The sequence below is a fragment of the Pelophylax lessonae genome (genome assembly GCF_965119305.1).
Source record: "Pelophylax lessonae genome assembly, chromosome: 1".
NCBI lineage: Eukaryota > Metazoa > Chordata > Amphibia > Anura > Ranidae > Pelophylax > Pelophylax lessonae.
The window spans coordinates 728,436,710-728,460,631 of NC_138768.1; the positions used below are offsets into that span (position 1 = coordinate 728,436,710).

The 23,922-nt window shown below is 41.5% G+C and overlaps 1 protein-coding gene across 1 annotated transcript in view; it reads right to left on the bottom strand.

The window, feature by feature from the left end:
- Positions 1-2,094: 2,094 nt before the first annotated feature.
- The window catches only part of PDGFRL (platelet derived growth factor receptor like), a 173,887-nt gene continuing 152,059 nt past the window's right edge, over positions 2,095-23,922 (bottom strand). Inside the window, exons 5-6 of the mRNA XM_082265024.1 lie at positions 21,039-21,178; positions 2,095-2,609 (exon numbers count right to left, since the gene is read on the bottom strand). Of these exons, the coding sequence (XP_082121150.1) occupies positions 2,421-2,609; positions 21,039-21,178 (329 nt within the window). The 3' untranslated portion in view covers positions 2,095-2,420. The remainder of the gene's footprint in view (positions 2,610-21,038; positions 21,179-23,922) is intronic.

Sequence of the window (23,922 nt, forward strand, 5' to 3'; positions counted from 1 at the left end):
CAGCTGTAGCTACATGCAGTTCATACAGTGCTTAGAGGCAGTGCAGCACTTGGTGAAGGAAATGGTTTGTTTAGACCAGCTTGGTTCAAATAAACTAAAGTGACAGGAAACATGAATATCCACTTTAAAGGAGAACTGTAGACACATATAGGGATAACCGCTGCCTAAAGGGAGAAGTACAGCCAAACCCTGTTTTGGCTGTACTTCTCCTGTGGATCACAGGACTGCAGTTTGTACTGCACTCCTGTGACCCGTTTTCAGCTGACAGCCAGCTGGAGCCACAGAGCCGGTCCAGGCTGGGGAAAGATCGCGAACATACGGAGCACTGAGAACAGAGCGATCAGTTCTCAGATTAGGGCCGGTGGGGGACAGATGCAGCATCGGATCAATGCTGCATCCACCTAGTTAGGTATGATCTCTCAAAAAAAAAAAAAAAAAACATACTTCTCTTTTACACAAGTATATACATGAAGAGGAAACTAATCACCACACTAAGGATTTCAGCAACTTTTCTTGTTAGTTAAACATCAGTGGGGACACCTTTGACATTTATCATACTGAAAAGTGCTTACTTAAATAGACCTAAAATACACTATATTACCAAAAGTATTGGGACACCTGCCTTTACACACACATGAACGTTAATGGCATCCCAGTCTTAGTCCGTAGTGTTCAATATTGAGTTTGCCCACCATTTGCAGCTATAACAGCTTCAACTCTTCTGGGAAAGCTGTCCACAAGATTTAGAAGTGGGTCTATGGAAATGTTTGACCATTCTTCCAGAAGCGCATTTGTGAGGTCAGGTAATGATGTAGATGAGAAGGCCTGACTCGCAGGCTCTGCTCTAATTCATCCCAAAGGTGTTCTATCGGCTTGAGGTCAGGATTCTGTGCAGGCCAGTAGTTCCTCCACCCCAAACTCGCTCAACCATGTCTTTATAGACCTTGTTTGTGCACTGGGGCGCAGTCATGTTGGAACAGGAAGGGCCACCCCAAACTGTTCCCACAAAGTTAAAAGCATGAAATTGTCCAAAATGTCTTGGTATGCTGATGCCTTAAGAGTTCCCTTCACTGGAATCAAGGGCCCAAGCGCAACCCCTGAAAAACAACCCCGCACCATAATTCCCCTCCAGCGCACAAAGCAAAGTCCATAAAGACATGGATGAGCAGGTTTGGGGTGGAGGAACTTGACTGGTCTGCACAGGTCTGAGTCCTGACCTCAACCCGATAGAACACCTTTGGGATGAATTAGAGCAGACACTGCAAGCCAAGTCTTCTTGTACAACATCAGTGCCTGACCTCACAAATGTGCTTCTGGAAGAATGGTCAAAACTTTGACATAGACACACTTATAAACCTTGTGGACAGCCTTCCCAGAAGAGTTGAAGCTGTTATAGCTGCATAGGGTGGGCCAACTCAATATTGAACCCTGCAGATTAAGACTGGGATGTCATTAAAGTTCATGCGTGTGTAAAGGCAGGCGTCCCAATACTTTTGGTAATATAGTGTATGTCAGAGGAAACCCCTTGCCGAGTCGGACTGCCATCTGGAAACTGCAGTGGAGTCTGTGGTGAACCACTCACTTTGAGTGGTATACATATCTTCTAATATATGTCATTATTTCTGACTTGATTCTTACTTTACTTGTCATATGCTTGTTCCAGGTTAGTGAATGAGAAAGTGTAGAGGTCAAATGGTCAATGTAATAGCGCAGAAACTGAGATCTACACAAGTTAGCAATGGAAGCCTACAGATTTCCCTAAGGACAGGTTTATTTCAAAGATTAACTCCAGCCACAACATATTATTTTGCTTTGGTTAAAGTAGGGCAAGGCTTGAGTCTATGTCACTGTTGGGAAGATTTTCTTACTTGGTAGAACAGGAAGAAATCTCTAGAACAAGCACCCAGATAAATCAAAAGTAGATTTTTTTAGTAGTGTGATTAAAACTTTTGAGTGTCTTCCTGTCCTGAGGATCAAAACCAGCTATTAAAACTTAAGTAAGTATTCAATGTCCATAGCCTAGCCACAGTTCTACTTTAAGCCAATTCAATAAGTATATTTTGATGTTTGGCTTAAAGCTAGAGGGCGCTATAATGAAAAATAATAAGTATTTATTTTGCATTTTTATATGAACCATGGTTAAATGGAATGCTATACAATAATGTAATTGACTGAATACAGATAATTATCTATCTTCATGATTATTTACTGGTATGGTAATGAGGACCTAAGAATTACACCCCAAAGTTTGGCAAGGAAGAGTCTTCTTAGTCCAGTATGTTCCACATGTAGGATGTTATGTAATGTTCTGCATATGAGGAAATCATGAATGAATGGAAATTGTCTTGTTGGTAACATATTTGTGCAAGAAATACAATAAGCTTTGCCTGTAGAGCAATATTGTCTGGAACGGAATGTGTCTAAAATCTGTCCACTCTGGTAGCAAGTGATGTCTGTCCCCGAAGGTTCTGTGCTCTGCAAATGTAGTATCCAGCATCAATGGTTTCAAAGTCTTCCACGGTTATGATGCTTTTTGAGACTCTTGTGGTGTGTCCAATGCCGCGGTTAACCAGCCTCCAGGAGTCTTGGATAGTCACAGGCCTTTGATACTATGAAAAAAATAAAATAAAAATGTTTGTCAAACTATATAGCACAAGGCTTGTCAGATGGTAATTGCATGATCCATATTAAAGCTGTCATTGAAAAAAACTGCAAGCACTTGGATGTGCCTACACATATCGGCAACATTTTCCAAAAGACTGAAGATCTGATCAGATGTCAGGCCATTCTGATAGGCAAAGATCCAGCACTTCCTAATAGTGTTAAAGCTTGCCCCCCCCCCCTCCTCCCGACACATTGCTGCTGGCTATTGATGAATCATAGTAATGCGCCAATAGGAATGTGGGGGCTGCAGTAGGTTTTAATACTACCTGGAAGCATCAGAGCTTTGCTAGTTGAAACAGCTTAGTATTTACATGTTACGGTGTAGGATTTGAAGGGTGCTAAAGGCATGTGCAGGGAACTCTAGTTGCCTCTCATTTAAACTTTTAGCAGTTTTTATTCCAAGGTCTCATAAACCAAAAAACTTTAATCACTTCTCATGTTATGCTAGCAAATATTGAACAGTACATATAATACAGTTGCTGCAGATTAGCATGGTACAACTGAAAAAACAATATTAGACCATCTTGATACATTTGAGCAGGTCCATTGTTTATTACAGTATATGCCAGATTGACAAAGACCCTACATCAAGGATCCTCAAACTACGGCCCTCCAGCTGTTGTGGAACTATACATCCCATGAGGCATTGTATAACTCTGACATTCACAGACATGACCAGGCATAATGGGAAATGTAGTTCCCAAACAACTGGAGGGCCACAGTTTGAAGACCTCTGCCCTACATGGTTTGAAATATTGCTGTGCTTTGTCTTGTCTAAGTAATAGTTCACACCAGATGCAGTTCAGCGCGTTTTATTTCCTGCATGAAAAAGGCATGCATAGTGTTTTCCATGTATTCCAATTACCCTAATTCACACTGGTTCAGTCAGTTTCCAGGGCAGAAAAAAAGTAGAACATGCTGCATTTTTTTCTGCACAGAACGGTACTAGAACATAGGAAAACACATAACAAAAGCACCGGAAACCGCGTGTGGTGTGAACTGTGAACAAAAACTCATTCGGAATGTGTCCAGAGTGCATTTATGTTGTGTGAACCGACCCCAAGTCATAACGTTATTACCCATTATCCAGTAGTATTACTGCTCCTTCTTGAGCCACACTATGGCTGTAGTAAATTTGTTAAATCAGTGCCATGTTTTCACACTGTGACCTTTGGATAATACCATAAGTGCCATGTACATTATAATGTCAGATGTGCAGGTGCAATATGATAACTGAAATCATCATACACACTTGAATTCGCCAGGGAAGCAAAAAAAAAAAAAAGCGGACCTCAGTCGGTAGCTGGTTACACCTAGACTAGTCAACCATGAGTGTCTTGGGCCATCTCTTGGTGCCCAGGGACTTGGGAAATGTTATTGGTTCCAGCTAACTTTCAACTTTTCAGCCAAAGACATCATATTTCTTTGGCTATTCACATTTAGTAGCAGAACATAGAAATTAGAGTAACCAGCATGAACCAGTCATCATTTATCAGTTACTAATATGAAATATGTGATTGCTATTGTTTTTTAACTGGATATTGAAATACATTTAATATGTGCTAAATAGCATGTATATGAAGAACTTGACCTATCATGATGTACCTGTATCATCAATAAGTATGATCAGACTTATGAGCTGATCAGAGTATCAGAAGTCAAGTTCAAGTACAGTTCAGCAAGTCAAGTGTTTTTCAAGCGCCAACAAGCGTTGGTCGGGATCCAGCCGGCGTCAAGACAGCGCTGAAAGGCATTTTTGCACGAAGTGTCCCATTTGTACCTAGTTGAGCCAGAGGAGTATCCCACTCATTCCCTTCTCCCATCCCCAATATAAAATAAACAAAACAAACCAAAGATGCCGGAATGGTCATTGTCTCCAATCTCACACTTGGGTATTCAGCTTAAATAGGCTGAAGGTGTCACCAGTAACCATGGCAGACCCACATCAGGCCCAATGCCTGGAAAACCTGCTACATAATGTTTGGTATAAAGGTGAGCTGTGTTATTGTGATTGGACAGTGACTCTGCCCAATGTGGGACAGACACTTGTGCTCAGACCGCAATTACCTACACAGTAATTTACTGGAGTTGTTTTGTTTGTGAAGTCACTGAAATCGCTAGAAAGGGTAAGCAAATTGAGATGGCGTTGCTGTGAAGCCTATTGAAGTTATATTCAGGAAAAAAACATCAACAGGACAGTCTGGCAGCATCTGTACGTAATTGTCAGCATCTACAAGAGACACTTAACTGCAATTGTTCTCCAAAGAAAGCATTTCACCACTCAACATTAAATTTGTTTTAAATAGCATTTGGCTTTAATAGCCATATTGATAAAAAGCATCTTACAAGAGTCTAATAAGAAAAACTTTGGGTGCAAACTGGGAACTCAAAATCTTTTAAGTAATAGAAAATTAAATTTCCTTTCTACTTTATGAATATAATTTTCATCAACAGTGGATTGCTAAAGAGCTAATTACAAAACACTGGAATTTTTGTTAGCAGAACATCTGGAGCAGCTGTACAGATATGCCTGTGTTATTCCCATAAGACCATTGAGTCATATCTCCATCATCACAGAGCACAGCTAATCCTTCCTGTCAGAGTATGCTTTCCTGAGCTCTTCTTACCAGCTTTATCATTGGAGTGATGTGCTCCTAGTAACGATGACATTGGGTTACTACATGGATCTGCTCTGATGGTTGTCATTAACATAGACATGTGCTTCTGTTCTGCCTTGCTATAGGCAAGTATACAGCAGTACCTTGAAAAGTTCAGGAACTGCTCACTCCTACCAAACACACTATGGAGAAATAGTCATGTAGAATACTCTACTAATGTCTCCTTTAGCCTTCACCACTGCAATCATAGCCACATCTTGTTTCTGCTGGTCAGAATTTATCAACCAAGACAAGATTACCATTTAGCAAGAAAAATGTATATTATATCTCACAATGTGAGTTAAGGAATATAGACTGTAAGAACAGTGCACAATATCTAAATAGACATGTCAATGCTAGAAGAACGCTTTACTAAAACTGGGTGTGGCCAACTTTTTTTAGAGTAGAACTAGAGTCCACTGTACTTCCTCCAACGATGAGATGTATGTAAGCTCCATTGTCACCATGGACATCTTCACCCAGTGTTTTTTGGCGACCTTGGTCATCTTGATTAACAGGCCTGGGATGATGTAATTCTCTTGCATGCACATGGGAAATATTTCGTACCAGCACCCAAGACGTGCTGAGATTGCATGCTAGGCTGCACAGGCTCAGTTCAGTGAACAATCTAATGGCACTTTTCCACTGCAAGTACCGGCTCGGCTCCACTCGGCCCTGTTTGGCTCTGTTTGGTTTTCCACTGCATGGTACCGCATGGTACGGTGTTGGAACGGTTCGGTACGGTTTGCTTTTCCACTAAAGTAAAGTGGGTGGGATAACAACGATTCTCTGACCAATCAGTGGCTAGTAGTGACAAACAGTCAAGGCTACATGCAAAGGATTGTGGGATATGGTACCGGTACGGCCCTCTTGGAACCACAACTGAGGTGGTACTGTTTAAGCGAGCTGTACCGTTCGGTTCCATGTAGTGGAAAAGCGCCACCACACCGAACTGTTCCAACACTGTACCATGCGGTACCATGCCGTGGAAAAGCGCAAAAGCGTGCTGAACCGTTCGGTTCCATGCAGTGGAAAAGCACCATAAGGAACCTTGCTACCTGGCACATAAAAAAAGCATTTTATTGCAGAAGAGATATACAAAGTCTCTTCTGCAATTAAATCCTACCAGATAACAATTTTTTCATTTACACGCTAAAGTTCCACTTCAAGAGCATGACTTAATGCACACAGCAAAACAAAGACTTATGAAATTTGTTTAGCAGACATTGCAGGCTATGTAGGGTATTTAGAATAAAAATATACCAAAAGCCACTTGCAGGTTGCAAGAGAATTCATACCATGTGGTGTACATGTGGGCATAATACATATACTGATAATTACACCGAGCATGCAGAACAGGAGCAGTGTTTCAGAGCAGCATCTGTACATACAGAGCTGGAACAGATACTGTAAATTACACGCAGTATACAGAAGGCATGAAGCAGTATTGTTTTACATTTACGTACAAAGAACAAAAACAGATCATTATATCTAGTGTGTATAGTACAAAAATTATTTAAAATAAAATAGAACAATTATATTTCCCCTTTAATAATCCAATACAAATAGAGATCTATAGATTGCTCCAACTTCTTTTCAATTACTGACACTGTCAACCACTTCATTATCTACATCAAGTGTCATATCATTTGTGGGTATTTGCCCTATATTTATTCACCCTATGAGGACTAGCCATCTGTGCAGCGCTGACGCCTTTTTCACTGGATCCCATATAACTCTAATGGGTCTCTGTTTATTTGGTCTCATTTGGGACCAAACCTCCACTGATTTTTCATGAAGAATGCTCTATATTACACATAATTTTTTTGAGCATGAGGATGTTGGCTTAATTACGGTTTATGGTAATTTATACCCATGTGGCTCTGTCTGAGATTCCTCGACTTACACTGTTTACTCCCCTTGTGGAGTAGTTGATACCTTACACAACCACTCGGGAGTATATCACACATGCTAATGCCCTTCAAACTGGTCTTGAGCTTGGATAGATTTTTAACATTTGTTACATTTTTATGTGTTGTCATTCATGCTGTGCTTGGTGGAATATTGTGTTTTAATTTCTAGGATTTTTTTTCAATCAATAAAGTTTTTTACTCGTTACATTACATGGATCTTGTTTATACTCTTTTTCATGGTTCTTCATGTTTTTGTTTTTGCCTCAAATAGTAACAATAAACCATAGTAACTGCTTTTTTATTTTTACTAGTCAATCTTGTTGGAAAATGTTTTTTTTTTTACTCTGATTGTTTGCTCTGAGGTACCATATTGCACTCTGCAAAGCTGAGGTTGTCATTATATTTAAATGTTTTTCCCATAAAAGCTACTAGCCCACCAGAGGGAGCCACGCACACTGTTCTTATCCAACACTCCAGCCTGTTAGGATCTCTTTATGTATCATTTTGCATGGAAATAGGATTAATCTGCCCTGTTAGGCTCCATACACACTGGATGTTTTTTCTGCTGCTCCTAGGCGGTTTGGCATTTTTCTCCTGCCTAAATGCTCCTGCATGTTAGCCTATGTGTCCATGCACACATAGGTGTTTAGAGGAGTTTTGGGGCAGAAACAGAACCCTCAGCCAGTGCGTCGGGAACAGCAGTTTCGGCAGAAAATAGCGCTTGAAGAGCCTAAACGCACCTAAGCGCTAGGTGCATTTAGCTCTGCAGCATTCATTTATTTCACTGGTCAGAGTAAGTTATTATTCTGGCCAAAGAAATTAATTAATGGCTAAGTATTTGATATATATATTGTTTCCTCCACCGACTCCAGGAGGTATTGGCAAGGGTTTGTACTTGTCTCCACTGACGTTTTTAAAGGTCCTTTTCACAAAACTCTCCAGCTGGAGCACCAACAAGGCAAGTCTTTTGAGTGAGTAACATAGCAGGTGTGAGAATCAATGGATCCTCAGATCCTCTTGAAATCAATGTCAACGGTCTGGCATTAATGATGGCTGTGACCTCTGCCAAAACGGTCACTAGGCATTCATGGGTAAGCCCTGCAGTTCCTACTTGCAAAAAGATGGAGTCCAGAATTCTGCGGGCTATGCCTATCATCCTTTCCCAAAAGCCTCTGTAAGAAGAGTGAGGTGGGTTAAAAGTCCATGTGCAGCCTTGCTTAATCGAGTATCTTTCTACACAGAGAGTATCCAAGTTAGAAGAAATTAGTAGTTCATTTTTACGGCTCCTACAAAGTTAGAACCTCTGTCAGAGCGAATGAGTTTCACTGGCCCTCTGATTGCAATTATACATTTAAGAGCAATAATGAAACTTGAAATGTCCATTGATTATGGATAGCTCGGATGGATATGCATGTGAATATGACTGCCCAGCATTTACTGTTTGACTGCCCCCCTTTGGTGTACCAGGTGGTGACAGACCAGGGACCAAAATCATCAAGTCCAACATTAGTAAAAGCGGATCCATGCTAAGTCTGTCAGATGGTAAATTGGCCATCTTTTGTATGTGTAACATTCCACAAAGTTTACGGCAAATAACACACTTGAAAAGGAACCTGCTCACACATTTCTTAGTGCTAACTATCCACCGTCCAGCAGCTCATAAAGATCCTTCAGTAAACAGTCGGCCCTGGTGCTTTATTTGGTCATGGTGGTGTTGAATGAGTAAGTAGGCAATATGATGGTGACCTGGAATCACTAAAGGATGTTTCTCTGAAAACTCTAACTTGCCTTCTTTTAAACGGGTTCCTACTCATAACAGGCCATCTACATCAAGGATTTGATCAAGCTGCTTTAAAACGCTGTCTTTAGGAACAGGTTTCTGGTTGGCAATGCAGTTGATTTCTTTGACAAAGACTTCTCTCTGTACAGCAGATATTAACCAGTTTTTAGATTGTTCTAGGTCAACTACTGTGTGAAATATTTACAGTGGTGCCAACCTCTGCAGTTGTCATGAGTTAGTGGCTCATTTTTGTAGGACTCTGCTATGTGGATTAGGCAAGTGATAGCTCAAAGGAATGATTTCCAGGTGGAGAACCTGCTAAAATGGTGGGTTTTAAACTTGTTGCGAAAAGTTGTTGTAACTGAGGTAGAAACCTGAGGGCGGATTTCCTGGTCCTTGCCTAAATCTATTAAATCAAATGTGGCAAAGTCATTGATGTGGCAGTCGGGACTGCGCAGAAAGGTGGGACTTGTGAACCATGAAGTACTTTCGAGGCGGCTGGCTGCAACAGATCTGGTTGCTAGGTCTTCAGGTTTGCAGTCTGTACAAAATGGCAATGTTCTGGGCAGGTGGACCTCCTTATCCTCAACACTCTGTTATTGACATAGACATAGAAATGCCTAGTTTCATTGTAGATGTAACCCAGAATTACTTTACTGTCTGTTTAAAACTCAGCTTCTTGGATCTCTATGTTTGTCTCTATTGCAATTAGTTCAGCTAGCTCTACAGCCACTACTGCAGCACAAAGTTCCAATCTAGGTATGGTGTGTTCAGGGAGTGGTAAACGTTTTGCTTTATCCATTACAAACCCCATGTGGCATTGCCCTTTAGTGTCTATGGTTTTGAGGTAGGGTACGCAGAAATTGCTTTAACAGAAGCATCGGAAAACACACAAAGTCTGAACTTCTGTAGATGACATGGGGGCATATTGGCGTGGAACTTTGAGGCTAGATAGAGCTGTTAGTGAGTCCTTCCACTCTACCCATAGGTTCTTCCTGTCGATGGGGAGAGGGTCATCCCAGTATAATGTCCCACAGGTTAAGTCTCTAAGTAGTGCTTTACCCCAGATGGTAACAGGTGCTACAAAGCCTAAAGGATCATACAGGCTGTTTATGGTAGACAAGAACACCTCTATGGGTAAAGGGTTTTTCCTCTGCGTTTACTTGGAAGGTAAACGTGTCAGATTTTAACCCCAAAGCAAACCAAGGCTGCGTTGCATGGGAAGTGAGTCTTAGCCTAAATCGAAGTCCATTAATTCGCTAGAATGATCTTGGGCAGGAAAGGCTTCTATAACTTCCATACTGTTGCAAGCAATCTAATGGAGTCTTAAGTTGGAGCAAGCAAGCATTGCCTGAGCTCTTTTGAGGTGACTGATTGCGGCTTCATTTGTGGGTAGTGATTTCAAGCAGTCATCTACATAAAAATCCTTGTCCATAAATTGTCTGACATCTGACCCATACTCTGACTCTTCAACTCTATCAGACTGTCTGAGGCCATAAATAAAAACTGCACGGGAAGGACTGTTGAAAAATATGTGCACCCTCATGCTGTATTCTGTGATGTCTCCAAAGGGTTGTTGTCCCTGAACCAAAGGATCCTCAGAAAGTTTTGGTGTACTACTTTAACAAGAACGCAATGGAACATTTGTTGTATGTCTCCCATAATGCAAGTGAATCTTTGCGGAAGTGGGGGAATACTCCTAACAGTCTGTTGTTAAGGTCAGGGCCAGAGAGAAGGACATAATTTAGGGAGACACCCTCATGTCTGGCACTACTCTAATCTGCCCTGGCTTCTTAGGATGATAGACTCCAAATATAGGTTAGTACCAGCATTCCTCTAAGTCTTTAAGGTTTGGGGCTATCTCTGCATGACCATTCTAGAATATTTTCTCCATGAAGGAAAAGTAGTGTTCTCTCATCTTTGGTTTTCTTTGAAGATTGTGTCTTAGGGAAGTAAAGCGTTTATATACTTGCTCCCTGTTGTTAGGCAAACGTTGTCTTTGTGGCCTAAAGGGAAGAGGTGCAACCTAGCTATTAGACTTGTCGTTCTCTATGCTCTTTTCCATAATTTCAAGGAAGAGCCTATTTTCAATGGACATTGCTACCTGATTGTCCTCCTTTGCTCTCCTTAACCACTTAAGCCCCGGAAGATTTTACCCCCATTCCGACCAGGGGGTATTTTGCGATTCGGCACTGCGTGAATTTAACGCACAATTGCGCGGTCGTGCGACGCTGTACCTAAACGAATTTGACGTCCTTTTTTTCCCACAAACAGAGCTTTCTTTTGGTGGTATTTGATCACCTGTGCGATTTTTTGATCACGCGCTATAAACAAAAAAAGAGCGTCAATTTTGCAAAAATAGCAATATTTTTCACATTTTTTTATATGAAATTCCCCCAAAAAAAAATGTAAAAATCAAAATTTTTAAAAATTTTCGGCCAATTTATTTTATGCTACCTATGTTTGGTAAAAAAAATCGCAAAAAGCGTATTTTGATTGGTTTGCGCAAAAGTTATCGCGTTTACTAACAAAGGGAAAGATTTTTGTCATTTTTGTTGTTTTTTTTTTTAACGCGTAATGGCGGCGATCTGCGATTTTTTTTGCGGTACTGCGACATTGCGGCGGACAGATCGGACCCTTGACTGACATTTTTGACACTTTTGGGGTTACCAGTGACATTTCTACAGTAATCAGTGCTATACATATGCACTGTTACTGTAAAAATACACTGGTAGTGAAGGGGTTAACTTTATTTGGAAGGGAGGGGCTGTGTGTGTCCCTAGGGGCGTGGTTTCTACTGTGATTGGCTGTGGCTCTAGCTGTAAGGACACTGATCAACGGATCTACATACCAGATCCGTTTTATCAGTGTCTTTGCAGCGAGGAGAATGACAGGCAGTTTGTTTACACAAGCTGCCTGACATTCTCCCTCTCCCCCGCCGATCGCCGAGTGACCGGCGGACATCGGGTCCGCTGGTCACACGCGCGGGGGGGTCCGTGACCACGCGGGAGCGGGAGCGCGCCCCGGGGGGCGCGCGCTCGCTCCCTAGACCCTCACAAGCAAGCAACGTAGCCCTACGTTAGTTTGCCTGTGAGGGGCTGACCGCCGACGTAGATAGTCGTGCGGCGGTCGGCAAGTGGTTAACACTGTGCATCCTAAGTAATCTTGGTCACCGTCATTGGTATTGCTCTCACACAGGGACCTTAGGAAAGGAAGAGGTTCAGGGTTGCTGTGTGGTAGCTCCTTTATGTGGATGTGATTTTGACAGGGCTGGAAAAGAGAAGGACGACCATCCTCTAGTGTACTAGTGAGAGTTTTTGACAGATGTCAGTATGTGGGCACCCACCAGGCAAACATCACCTATAATGACCCATCCAAGATTACGTTTTTGGGCATATGGGGCGTTGTGAGGGCCATTGATCTGCTTTCTTGCTTTGTGGACTTGCAAGATATCTCTTCCTAAGAGTAAGATTATTAGAGCCTGATCGTCTAGTTCTGGTATGAGATGGGACTCAGGTGAGACTGGTGAACTGCTGCATCTGGTTTGGGGGATCTCAGATCTGTTGTCTGGGATCTGATTACACTCTGTCATGGTCGGTAAGGGTAGGTGTGTCTTACCCTCCATAGATTCTATTTGTAGGCCGTCAGCTCTTCTCCCCGCCGTCTTTACTGTACCTGCACAGGTCCTAAGGGAGTAAGGACTGCTAAGGCCCTTAATGTTTAGAATGTCAAAAAACACAGATCTAGCTAGTGACTTATTACTCTGATCATCCAAGATGGCATAGAGCTTGATTGCTTTGTCTCTGCCTCCTTTTGGGTGGACTCTTACTAGACAGATTTTGAAACAGGATCTGACACCTGTAATTCCTTTGCAGACTTCAGTGCACTGTGAAGTGATTGCTATTGCGTCTGTACTGGAGTCTTTGGCCTCCATGCCATGTTCCTTGACAGTATGAGCAGGTGATTGGAGCTGGCCCTGTGTGCAGAGCTGTGTTGTGATCTGTGCTGCCACACTCTGTACACCTAACACTGACCTTACAGTCCTTGGCGAAGTGTGTTGATGAAGAGCAGCACTTGTAACAGATGTTGTTCTCTTTGAGGAAGGCCTTGCGATCCTGCATATTCTTTGTATAAAAGGAATAGGGGTGATGGCGCTGCCTATATAATTTAGATATAATAAAAATGTAATAAGCTGTGATGCAAAGTGCCTTAAGCTAAAAACAATAATGTGTAATATTCAAACAATAATATATTCCATAAAAACTTCAATTAAGTGCAAGTGCAAGGTATAAAAGTGCCTGCAGAAAGATTGGAAAGTGACTGGTGCAATAATTGTATGAGCAATAAATAATATTTAACATGCAATATTAATGTGCTAAAAAATATGGTGCTATATAAAGTGAGCTGTTCCACTCATACCACGTGTTGATATGGGGAATAAAAAAGTGCCAACAGAGCAAAAATAGAAAAAAGTTATTATTTTAAAAAAATACAGCTTGCAATGTCCAATAAGGAAAGATCCAGTAGAAAAGTCTATATCATGTGCGGTGACTTCAAAGGCAATAAAGGTGACAGCACTCGGAACAAACCGACACTCAGGTGAAAAGGTGACCCCGTGGTGGGTGGTAAGGTGCTGGGATTCCTTTGATAAAATTGCACACTTACCAGAGACACCCACCCCACACAGGGGTATAGAGCGGGTGTATTTATGGGTCTGGCAACCTAGCGGTATCCTCCTATCCCTGGGTGGAGGGCGTGTGCCGAGGATCAGGCTGGTCCTGGTGTGGATGTACCCTAGGATGGTCCCCTGTGTGCCTTCCTGCCTAGGTATGTTCCGAGGGATCCACTCAGCTCCACTCCCGATATTTAAACCTGTTTCTCCTGATCCTCATTCCTCATGTCTGCATATTCTTTGCCTTGAAGGTTCTGCATTTAAGAAGACTATGTGGCATCTTATGCAGAGGGCAGAACTTAGCAGGGTTAATGTCTTGATTCTCTGGCTGAGACTCTGCAGATCTGTGGGAAGTAATGTTAGTTTTGTGCATTGCTACTGGAGCCCTGTGTTACTTCGGGCCAGTAGAAGTGACATAAGACACTGGAAACATTAAGCTGGGATCATCTTTCGTTCCTGCTTGTATGTCTACAAAGTCCACAAACTATTTAAAGGGTAGAAAAGTTACATTGTGTTTTCATTTGTAGTTACAGCCATTAGTGATCCATCTTTTGTGCAACTCAAAAGGAAGTTTTTGTGCTGCGGAGTTAATACCTCTAGCTTAGTCAAGAAAAGAAAAGCCAGGTAGGTCTCCTTCTGTTTTAGCAACTTGTAACTCCATACACAGGTCACTTAATTCTCTGAGTCTTTGGTAACCTCTGCTATGTATTTTTGGGAAGTCTTCTATCCTTTTAAATAGTGAACTCTCTTCTGGTGAGCCATAACATCTATCCAGTCTTTTCCAAATGTTTATAAGGCCTATTTCAGGGTGGTTTATATTCATGTCTCTGATTCTCTTGGCACGCTCAGCAGAATCATTGCCATTTACTTTACAAGGAGATCTATCTGTTCCCTGCAGGATAGATCTAGACCTTTGATGGCAGGGGGCAATCACTGAATTTGACAAGTCCTTGGGTAACTAACGCACGTTTTGCAAGGAACTTGGCAAGGTCTACAGTAGCCTGATTAGCATTGGGGTAGGCTGCTGATGTAGTGTGGTGTGGTGCATAGGCATACCTAGTAGATGTCTCTTCTTTAGGCAGGCTGGGTTCATACTTGCATGAGGTTGGCGGCTTGTACCAGCCTGTTTCATACTCTCTTAAAATATAAGCAGGTGTTCGATGTTTGTATGAAGGCTGAGTAACTTGCTGAGTAGAAGGTTTGGTTGGAGCTGAATAGCCTGGATCTCGGTCAGATTTTTCTGCTTGTAGCACAAGGGGGGGGGGGGTGCGGGATGGGGGGCTTCAAGATTGGCTTTCTGCTGCTTTGTTTGATATGACTCACTGACATCAAATTTGATTTCTTGCTGTAGAGTACTGCTTGGGTTAGAATGCTGATGGACATAATCTAAAGGTCGCTGCATGGAATCTTGGTGGTCCTCCTCTAGACCCAGTATGCTGCTGCCTACTCTTGGCTTATCGTAGGTAGCTGCTTCTAATGCTTCTGCAATAGCGGCAGCAATGTCTCGATCCACTATCAGCCTTTACATGTTAGCTTCTAGGCTAGCCTGCCGCATTTTCAGAGATGCCTCTTGCTGAGCTAGTTCAGCCTCCAGGCGTACTTTTTGTGGTTCTCTCTTTTGCTCCATGCATACTCTTCCCTGCTCTCTCTCCTGCTCCTGCCTCACCTTTCTCATCTGCAACTCTTGGTCTGAGAATGCGACACTGGCCCTCGCTGCTTTGGCTTTCGAACGGGCGATTGCTGCTGCATTTGTTACAGATATGCTACAAGAAAGGAAATCAGTTATGTAAATGTGCATACAAAGTGAAAGTGATCATCATTTTAATCTAAACAGACTAAACTTCTTAAATAATTGATAGGTGCTGCAGTGATAAAGTGAATGGCACAATTGGAATTAGTTTAAATAATCCTAAAATATTTGAATAAACTGAATATCATTAACGCAGAAATACAGCAGCCAGCTTATAGGACCACTTCCGATCCAACTACTTTGCAATGCTCATATATAGAGTGTCTTCAGTGCAAGGAGTAGCCTTCTTAGCTGGGTCTAGAGAACAGGGTTTGGCTGATGCAACAGAGCAAGGGGACAGTGAACCGGGCTCCAGGAGAAAGGGAACTCTATTGTGCCACCAGCCTGCAGAAAGCAACTATAAGGACCATGTGCTGCTGCAACTATTTTCTGTGCTGAGCAACTGAGAGAGCACCACAAGGTTGCACTCAATGGGAAACAGTGGTGAAAGGCCAGAGTTTGCTGGAGCTATCTGATTATGTGCTGCCCAGGAGAAGAGGGCTGATTTGAGACTGCTGCTGCCATCATACTCTGGATAATGCTACATGTCAGGGGATGGTCCTGGAAACAAGCAGGTGTGTGGGAAAGAGACTGAGCTGCTGCTAGATGAACAAATCCCTGCCATAGCTGACTACAATCAGGTGAGAATTCAGAGAAGTAAAAATATTCAGAACCTTCTCCCTTGGAGGTTGTGATTTGGATGCCTGATGAGATTAGACTGTATAGACAGCACTCCCGCCACTTGTAAGGAAGGAAAATATGAACTGTCTCAGCTGTATAGAAAGAGAGAAATCATTAGCAATCATCAGCAGCCTCTTTCCCTTTCTGGCTTGAACTGGACTTTTACTGAATTGGAGCATATATCCTGAGACCCAGAAAAGGATGTTCTGGGACTAATATCATACAAAATGAATCTGTTGTCTGCTGAGAGCTGTTGTGCTTTCTTTAAGAACCCCAACTTTGCCGGCCAATATTTATTTATTTTTATTTTATCAATCCTTTTGGGTAAAACTGGGACTGTTGTATCAAGTTAGATTTGCCTTTATATACTGTTGCAAGGTAAATGCAGTTCAGGTAATTAGTGTTATTCAGAATACTACAGGTGTTTAATCATATCTCTCAAGAGTAATGTTGTTATCATATTCATTGTTTGTAAAGTACACTTGCTAAACCTTGTTTCTTTTAGGCTATGCTTGGGCAAATAAATTATTTGAAATACCACAAAGTGTGTCGCTAAGTGCTAGGTGAATGAGATGTATCATCTTCAGGAGTGTGGAGAAATCTCAAAAACATTCAGCAGCTGTTTTAGAGATAATGCTGAATATCTAATTCTACAAGAGCCTGTCATAGAATTAAAACTTGCTAGATGAAATGGTAAGGGTCTGTGCTAGTGGAGCGAATAGGGAATAATGGAGTTATGCTGTTGGAGACATTTAGAGACTGAGGACATGTTACATGAGACTGCAAGAGATCACTGCTAGCACCTTTACCAACTCATCGCTTGCACTACTGCCAAGTTAGCAAGGATAACTTGCCACAAATTTTTGGCAGCATTAAATTGTAAGTCTTGTCAACTTTCTGCACATTTTCACTGGCAAGTTGTAAACTTGCATAACACTTGAAGCACAAGATCCAGTTGACCCTTTACCAATTTGTAGCAAATTTGCGTGGCAAGTCTCTAGCAAGAGCAAAGTTGCAGTGGTGAGTCTACAGCAGGTCACAGTGACCCCTGTGGTGGGATGACTATTCCACAACATAACTGAACCAGAACTTGCAGCAGACTTGAAGAATGTTTGCAAAGAAAGTTGATCCGGAGTCATCCAATGTGGACTTGCTGCAATTGTGCATCAAACTTGTGAAGCCTGGCAAGTCTAACAATCGCTTAGCAAGTCAATCTCAAACTTGCAGCTCAATTGCTTGCTATTTGGGTGACTGCTACCAAAGGGCCAAGCTACAAACATGAAAGGGTCATGGGTTGGACGCCGATGCTTTAAGTCCACTTCATCATAACCTGTCTGGTTGTACATTTTTTTTAAATAAAACATAATGCTGGCTTACGTCCAAGAGTAATAACTATTGCATGAGAAAATTCAGTCTGGGTTAAGTCTGGTTGAACAGGGAGTCTCCTCATTTAGTGCTGCAGATATCACCTATACCAATGCCTGAACCAAAATTGCTAGGCATGTGCAACAGTAATTGTATGTCTTTGAGCACCGGAAGGTCATATGTACATACTAGGCAGGCACACAATAATTAGTGTAAACAAGCAAGCTATTATCAGGAATTCCAGACATCTTATTCAATAATCTTTTTCCAATAATCCTGGTACATGTAACAATTAATTGCTGAGGGTTACTGCATGTACACAACATCATTGCTCTTTGTGCTCCCTTATTAATACACCTGGCAATCTTTTATCTGCAAGGAAAGGCTGAGCATTGTGGTAAAAAGAGAAACATTCTTACTGACCAGAACAGGATAAGGTCACACTCGGCTCTATTATTGAAACCAGAAGTCATGATAACCATTATTATTACTGCCAATATCAACAGTACATAGTGGATCTCACACATTCCCACCCAGATTTCCATGTGCAGCAGGAACACAATTGTCTCAGTTTTTGAAAGGAAGATGTATCACAAGAGGTCAAAGCACAATACATGGAATGTCATGAATGAGAGAATTCCTCTGGGTGTGTGCTCTTATCATTTGATATACTGTATTGACATCCCAGGAAAACTGCATCATGCTTTGTTTCAACTTGTTTTGCCTTTTTAAGTTGTAATGTTATATTTCTTTGTACAAAGTGATGACATGACAAGCAGAACAGCAAATGTTAGGACTGGTTTCTTACGGGGCATAGACCGATCATAGATGGTTTCGAGCGAATTAGTCCATATAAAACATATATATATATTAGTGTTAGGTAGAAGTGAACCTGTTAAAAATAGACAGAGTCACTAGCAAGCACAGTAAGCCTTTTTTTTTTTTTCTGCATAAGGCAGGCATACAAGGAGCGAATTTCTTTGCTGAGTTGCAGGCAAGAAATTTGCACAATTCCCCCATCAACACAGACCGTGTTGACGGGGGAATTCCTCTTGTCGAGCAATTGTCTTCTCCCGATGGTCTATATAACCGCAAGGGAATCCGGCAGGCTGGTTGTACCCAAGTTGATAGATTGATCAACATGGTACATTCATCTTGCCCAGTAATGGTTAGATTCTCGGCTGGTTCCTGCCAAACCAGCCGAGATTGGAACAGTGTATGGCTGGCCTTACCCTCCAACCTAATAGATAATCCTGTTTAGGTTTTGACCTGAGAAAATGTATACACACACAGAGAGCTCATGTGGCAAAGCTGGGGTTTTGGGAACGAACAGCTAAGCCACAGTGGGGTTAAATGACTAAAACTGGAGAGTGGAAAATTTGGTACAGTTCTGCATAGAATCAATCAGCTTCCATTTTTCTTTTTGTTTTGTCAAAGCTTATATGTACAAGCTGAAGTTATAGTATCTCACAAAAGTGAATAAACCCCTCACATTTTTGTAAATATTTTATTTTATCTTTTCATGTGACAACACTGAAGAATAGATACTTTGCTACAATGTGAAGTAGTGAGTGTACAGCTTGTATAACCGTGTAAATTTGCTCTCCTCTCAAAATAACTCAACACACAGCCATTCATGTCTAGACCACTGGCAACAAAAGTGAGTACACCCCTAAGTGAAAATGTCCAAATTGGGCCCAATTAGCCATTTCCCTTCACCGGTGTCATGTGACTCGTTAGTGTTGCAAGGTACCAGGTGTGAATAGGGAGCAGTGTGTTAAATTTGCTGTTATTGCTCTCACTCTCTCCTACTGGTCACTGGCAGTTCAACAGGGCACCTCATGGCAAAGAACTCTCTGAGCATCTGAAAAAAAGAATTGTTGCTCTACATAAAGATGGCCTAGGCTATAAGAAGATTGCAAAGACCCTGAAACTGATCTTGGTGGCCAAGACCATACAGAGGTGTAACAGGACAGGTTCCACTCAGAACAGGCCTCGCAATGGTCGACTAAAGATGTTGAGTGCACGTGCTCAGCGTCATATCCTGAGGTTGTATTTGGGAAATAGATGTATGAGTGCTGCCAGCATTGCTGCAGAGGTTGAAGGGGTGTACTCACTTTTGTGAGATACTGTATAAAAGTTAGAAGCTGGTAGGCTTCCATGCACAGGTGCAGCAGATTTTGTTTAGTTTTAGTAAATCAACCCCAGAGTGTGGTATTTGTAGGGTGCTGGAAACGGGTCAGGTTTCCCGATATCTTAAAGTATTGAGTATTCCTCTGGATTCTAACATCAGATCAAGGCAGTGGGGGATTAGGAAGAAAGTTAGTACTTGCTTACTGTGCATGCTACCTGCTATACAGTGTGCCTGTTGCTTGGCCTAAGATTGGAAAAGCACAGGTTTACCTTAAAACACCTAATGATTTCTTATCTCCATTCACACTATCTCTGTCCTTGTTTTTCTAAACTTGCACTCCCTTGATGAATAATGTAAGGCGGTTCTCCGCTGATTCTTACAAATTTTTACCTGTTTTTTTTTTAATATTATGGACAATGCAACAGAAATGGGAGCACCTAAAACTCCAAGATTTAAAAAAAACAGCAAATGGACAACCATCTCTTACTGTGGATGACCGGCTTCACCACAGTCACAGATCACAAGGATAAATTGTACAGATGTGTAGTGCCACGTACTATGACAGAAATCTGCAATGACACTTTTATCCCTGCATTTCAAACAGAATGTATCTTTGGTGTGAAATTATTTTATAGGTATTATATAAAAAGCTGCAATAACCCATCAACCTCTGCAATATGTAATGGTAAAACAGAAAATAATTTTTGATTCAGGTTATGCATATTTGTAGATACTAGCACAAGTGTGTGCTTGTACACATACAGTACATGTGGCCTCACTGAAGTGGGTCTTCTTCCGTGAGATTGCATATATGGGTACATGTGTTTGTGCTGGGAGCACAGAGACTGGACTATCACCAAGAGCCCAGGTCTTGTGCTAATGGTCAGGAACCAGGAGTCCCTGATTCCCCATCACCTGAACGCTGTGATAGTCTCTGACTGGAGATCAGGACATATCTGTTACCATTTAACACCAAATGAAAGCCCGATTTGTCCTGAGAAAAACAAGGTATATTTCCACCTGGATGCACAAAGTAGTTGTGATGATATGTGCAGTTTTACTAACACATGTCAAAGTTGCAAAATTGTGTTCAGGTGTTTGGATGTGTTTTACACTCCATCATGAAGGGGTTAATATTAGGAAGTATCATTTTAGCTATGAACCTCCTAGAAGACTACCATGCCGAAAATGTGGTTTCCAGATGGAAATAAAGGTGTATAAGGAAAGGATATAATTTTTTTACATTTACCCCAAAAACTCTAACCTCATGCTTATGGTCATTCATGGTTTTATTTTTTGATAGCCAAATATTATTGAAGAATTTGGGCTACCAAAATCTAAATTCGGGCTTCCAATCATGTAAATGTACAATTGTAATCTTACTTCTTGTCCTGGGTAGATCCATGTGAATTCTACTTCTACATTGGGCTCTCCTAGGACGGTGCAGTAGATGCTGAAGTCCCCTCCGCTATGAACCTTGTTGGCAGAGGAAGTAATAGTTGCAGAGGGTGGACCACTTGGAACTAAGTACAAAATACATATTAAAGAAAAGCTACATCTTAAGCATTGCACATTACCATTATTAGTGAAAAAAATCTTACCATTAAATAATATAACAATACCATTAGTCTTCATGCACATGGGTGAATTTGGCCATGCGGCATAAACAGGCTGTGTAATTTTGATGCCTTGGAAGTTTTGGTGCTGTGTACAGCTGCCCATAGACATGAATGGGTGGGTGAAGGAGGCTGTGAGCAGCTATGCACTGTTATTAGCGTAACACACACACATAGACTTAATGTCCTTGAGGTAGTTTGCATTTGGTACATTACACCTGTGCATGTGCACTACGTTGTTTTTTTTAATGAAAAGGGTTTAAATACCAGCGCTATGGAGTTTCAGTACTTAATTGGACTAAAATAGTGGTGTAAGCTGCCCCCAACCTACCACTGAGGTATTAGATTAGAAAAAAAGGTGCAAGTGATGTTGGGACCGGCGCTACCACATAAATATTATATCTGTGCAATTCCATAAAATGTATAATTCATATCAAAAGTGCATATAGTGCTTATAGTGCAACAATAAAACCAAAGTGCTGCGTGCTAGTAAACCTTCAATACATTAGCATGGGCTGTGCTCAGTGTACCATATCATAAATCACATATGTATATACAAAGTGCTAAGTGCTCTTGATACCAGTAACCACGTGTGTGATTGCGTGCTGTAACAAAGTATGGCGCCAGTGGATGCCCCACCGATTGCACCGTTGCTTACCGCACTCTTAGAAAGGTGGCTCAGCACTCCTTGGTCACTAGAACAGAAAATAAGCCTCCATTGCGTAGTATATGTTTGTTAGGGTGAAACAACGTAGCATCCACTCACATTTAGGGAGTTCACTATCAGCTTGAGGTGTTCGCCGGGTCGCTTCCGCGTTCCACCAGCTCAAACCACCGTTCCCGGAAGTGACGTACTGACGTACACAAACCACGCCCTATGCGTTTCATCATACGACGTCATCTGGAGCGTGCCATCTATCGTTACTCCCGGTCTTTTTATAGGCTGGGTCGGCGCCATCTTAGTGTACCTATTTTGAGGCCGGACACGGCGGCCATCTTGGTGCACCCATCCCGCAGCCTAAAACAGCATAACTCATCATGTGAACTCCCTATTTGTTGTGTGTGCCGTATACATAGACATACATTTTATTAAAACATGGAATACGACTCAACACGTTAAAAACCATATCATATATTAAATATCATTGTACATTATATTCATGTAGTGCAATTTCTGTGCGGACCAGTGATGTGTCTGAATTGATCGGGGTGAGCCGATATTCAGTGCTGCCGATAAAAATATAAATTATGTGAATAAATAATTGAAGTGACAAGGTGATCAAGTGATGATGTTGACTTCTTAAAATTTAATAGTGGGCCCAAGTGTCTATGCGATTAGTGCTAGACTATAAAAGTGCCCATACATGTAACAATAATATCGGTGAGATAAAAATCGTACAGAAATATTATACTAAAAAAACTAAAAAATATATAAAAACTTTGGACGAGGAGAACCTCTGAACAAGTCCATCCATAGATATAAGTCCATGATTCTTATGGCTTAATATTTCTGGGTTGAATCCCATATTATATGGGTAACCAGATAAAATTCCAGACGAAAAAAGGTTAAAAGCTGAAAAATAATACCACATGAGATGAAGGAGGATGACATAATAGATAAAGGGAACTAAAGGTAGTTGGACACTTGGAGTTATTATTTTTCAGCTTTTAACCTTTTTTCGTCTGGAATTTTATCTGGTTACCCATATAATATGGGATTCAACCCAGAAATATTAAGCCATAAGAATCATGGACTTATATCTATGGATGGACTTGTTCAGAGGTTCTCCTCGTCCAAAGTTTTTATATATTTTTTAGTTTTTTTAGTATAATATTTCTGTACGATTTTTATCTCACCGATATTATTAATATTATTGTTACATGTATGGGCACTTTTATAGTCTAGCACTAATCGCATAGACACTTGGGCCCACTATTAAATTTTAAGAAGTCAACATCATCACTTGATCACCTTGTCACTTCAATTATTTATTCACATAATTTATATTTTTATCGGCAGCACTGAATATCGGCTCACCCCGATCAATTCAGACACATCACTGGTCCGCACAGAAATTGCACTACATGAATATAATGTACAATGATATTTAATATATGATATGGTTTTTAACGTGTTGAGTCGTATTCCATGTTTTAATAAAATGTATGTTTATGTATACGGCACACACAACAAATAGGGAGTTCACATGATGAGTTATGCTGTTTTAGGCTGCGGGATGGGTGCACCAAGATGGCCGCCGTGTCCGGCCTCAAAATAGGTACACTAAGATGGCGCCGACCCAGCCTATAAAAAGACCGGGAGTAGCGATAGATGGCACGCTCCAGATGACGTTGTATGACGAAACGCGTAGGGCGTGGTTTGTGTACGTCAGTACGTCACTTCCGGGAACGGTGGTTTGAGCTGGTGGAACGCGGAAGCGACCCGGCGAACACCTCAAGCTGATAGTGAACTCCCTAAATGTGAGTGGATGCTACGTTGTTTCACCCTAACAAACATATACTACGCAATGGAGGCTTATTTTCTGTTCTAGTGACCAAGGAGTGCTGAGCCACCTTTCTAAGAGTGCGGTAAGCAACGGTGCAATCGGTGGGGCATCCACTGGCGCCATACTTTGTTACAGCACGCAATC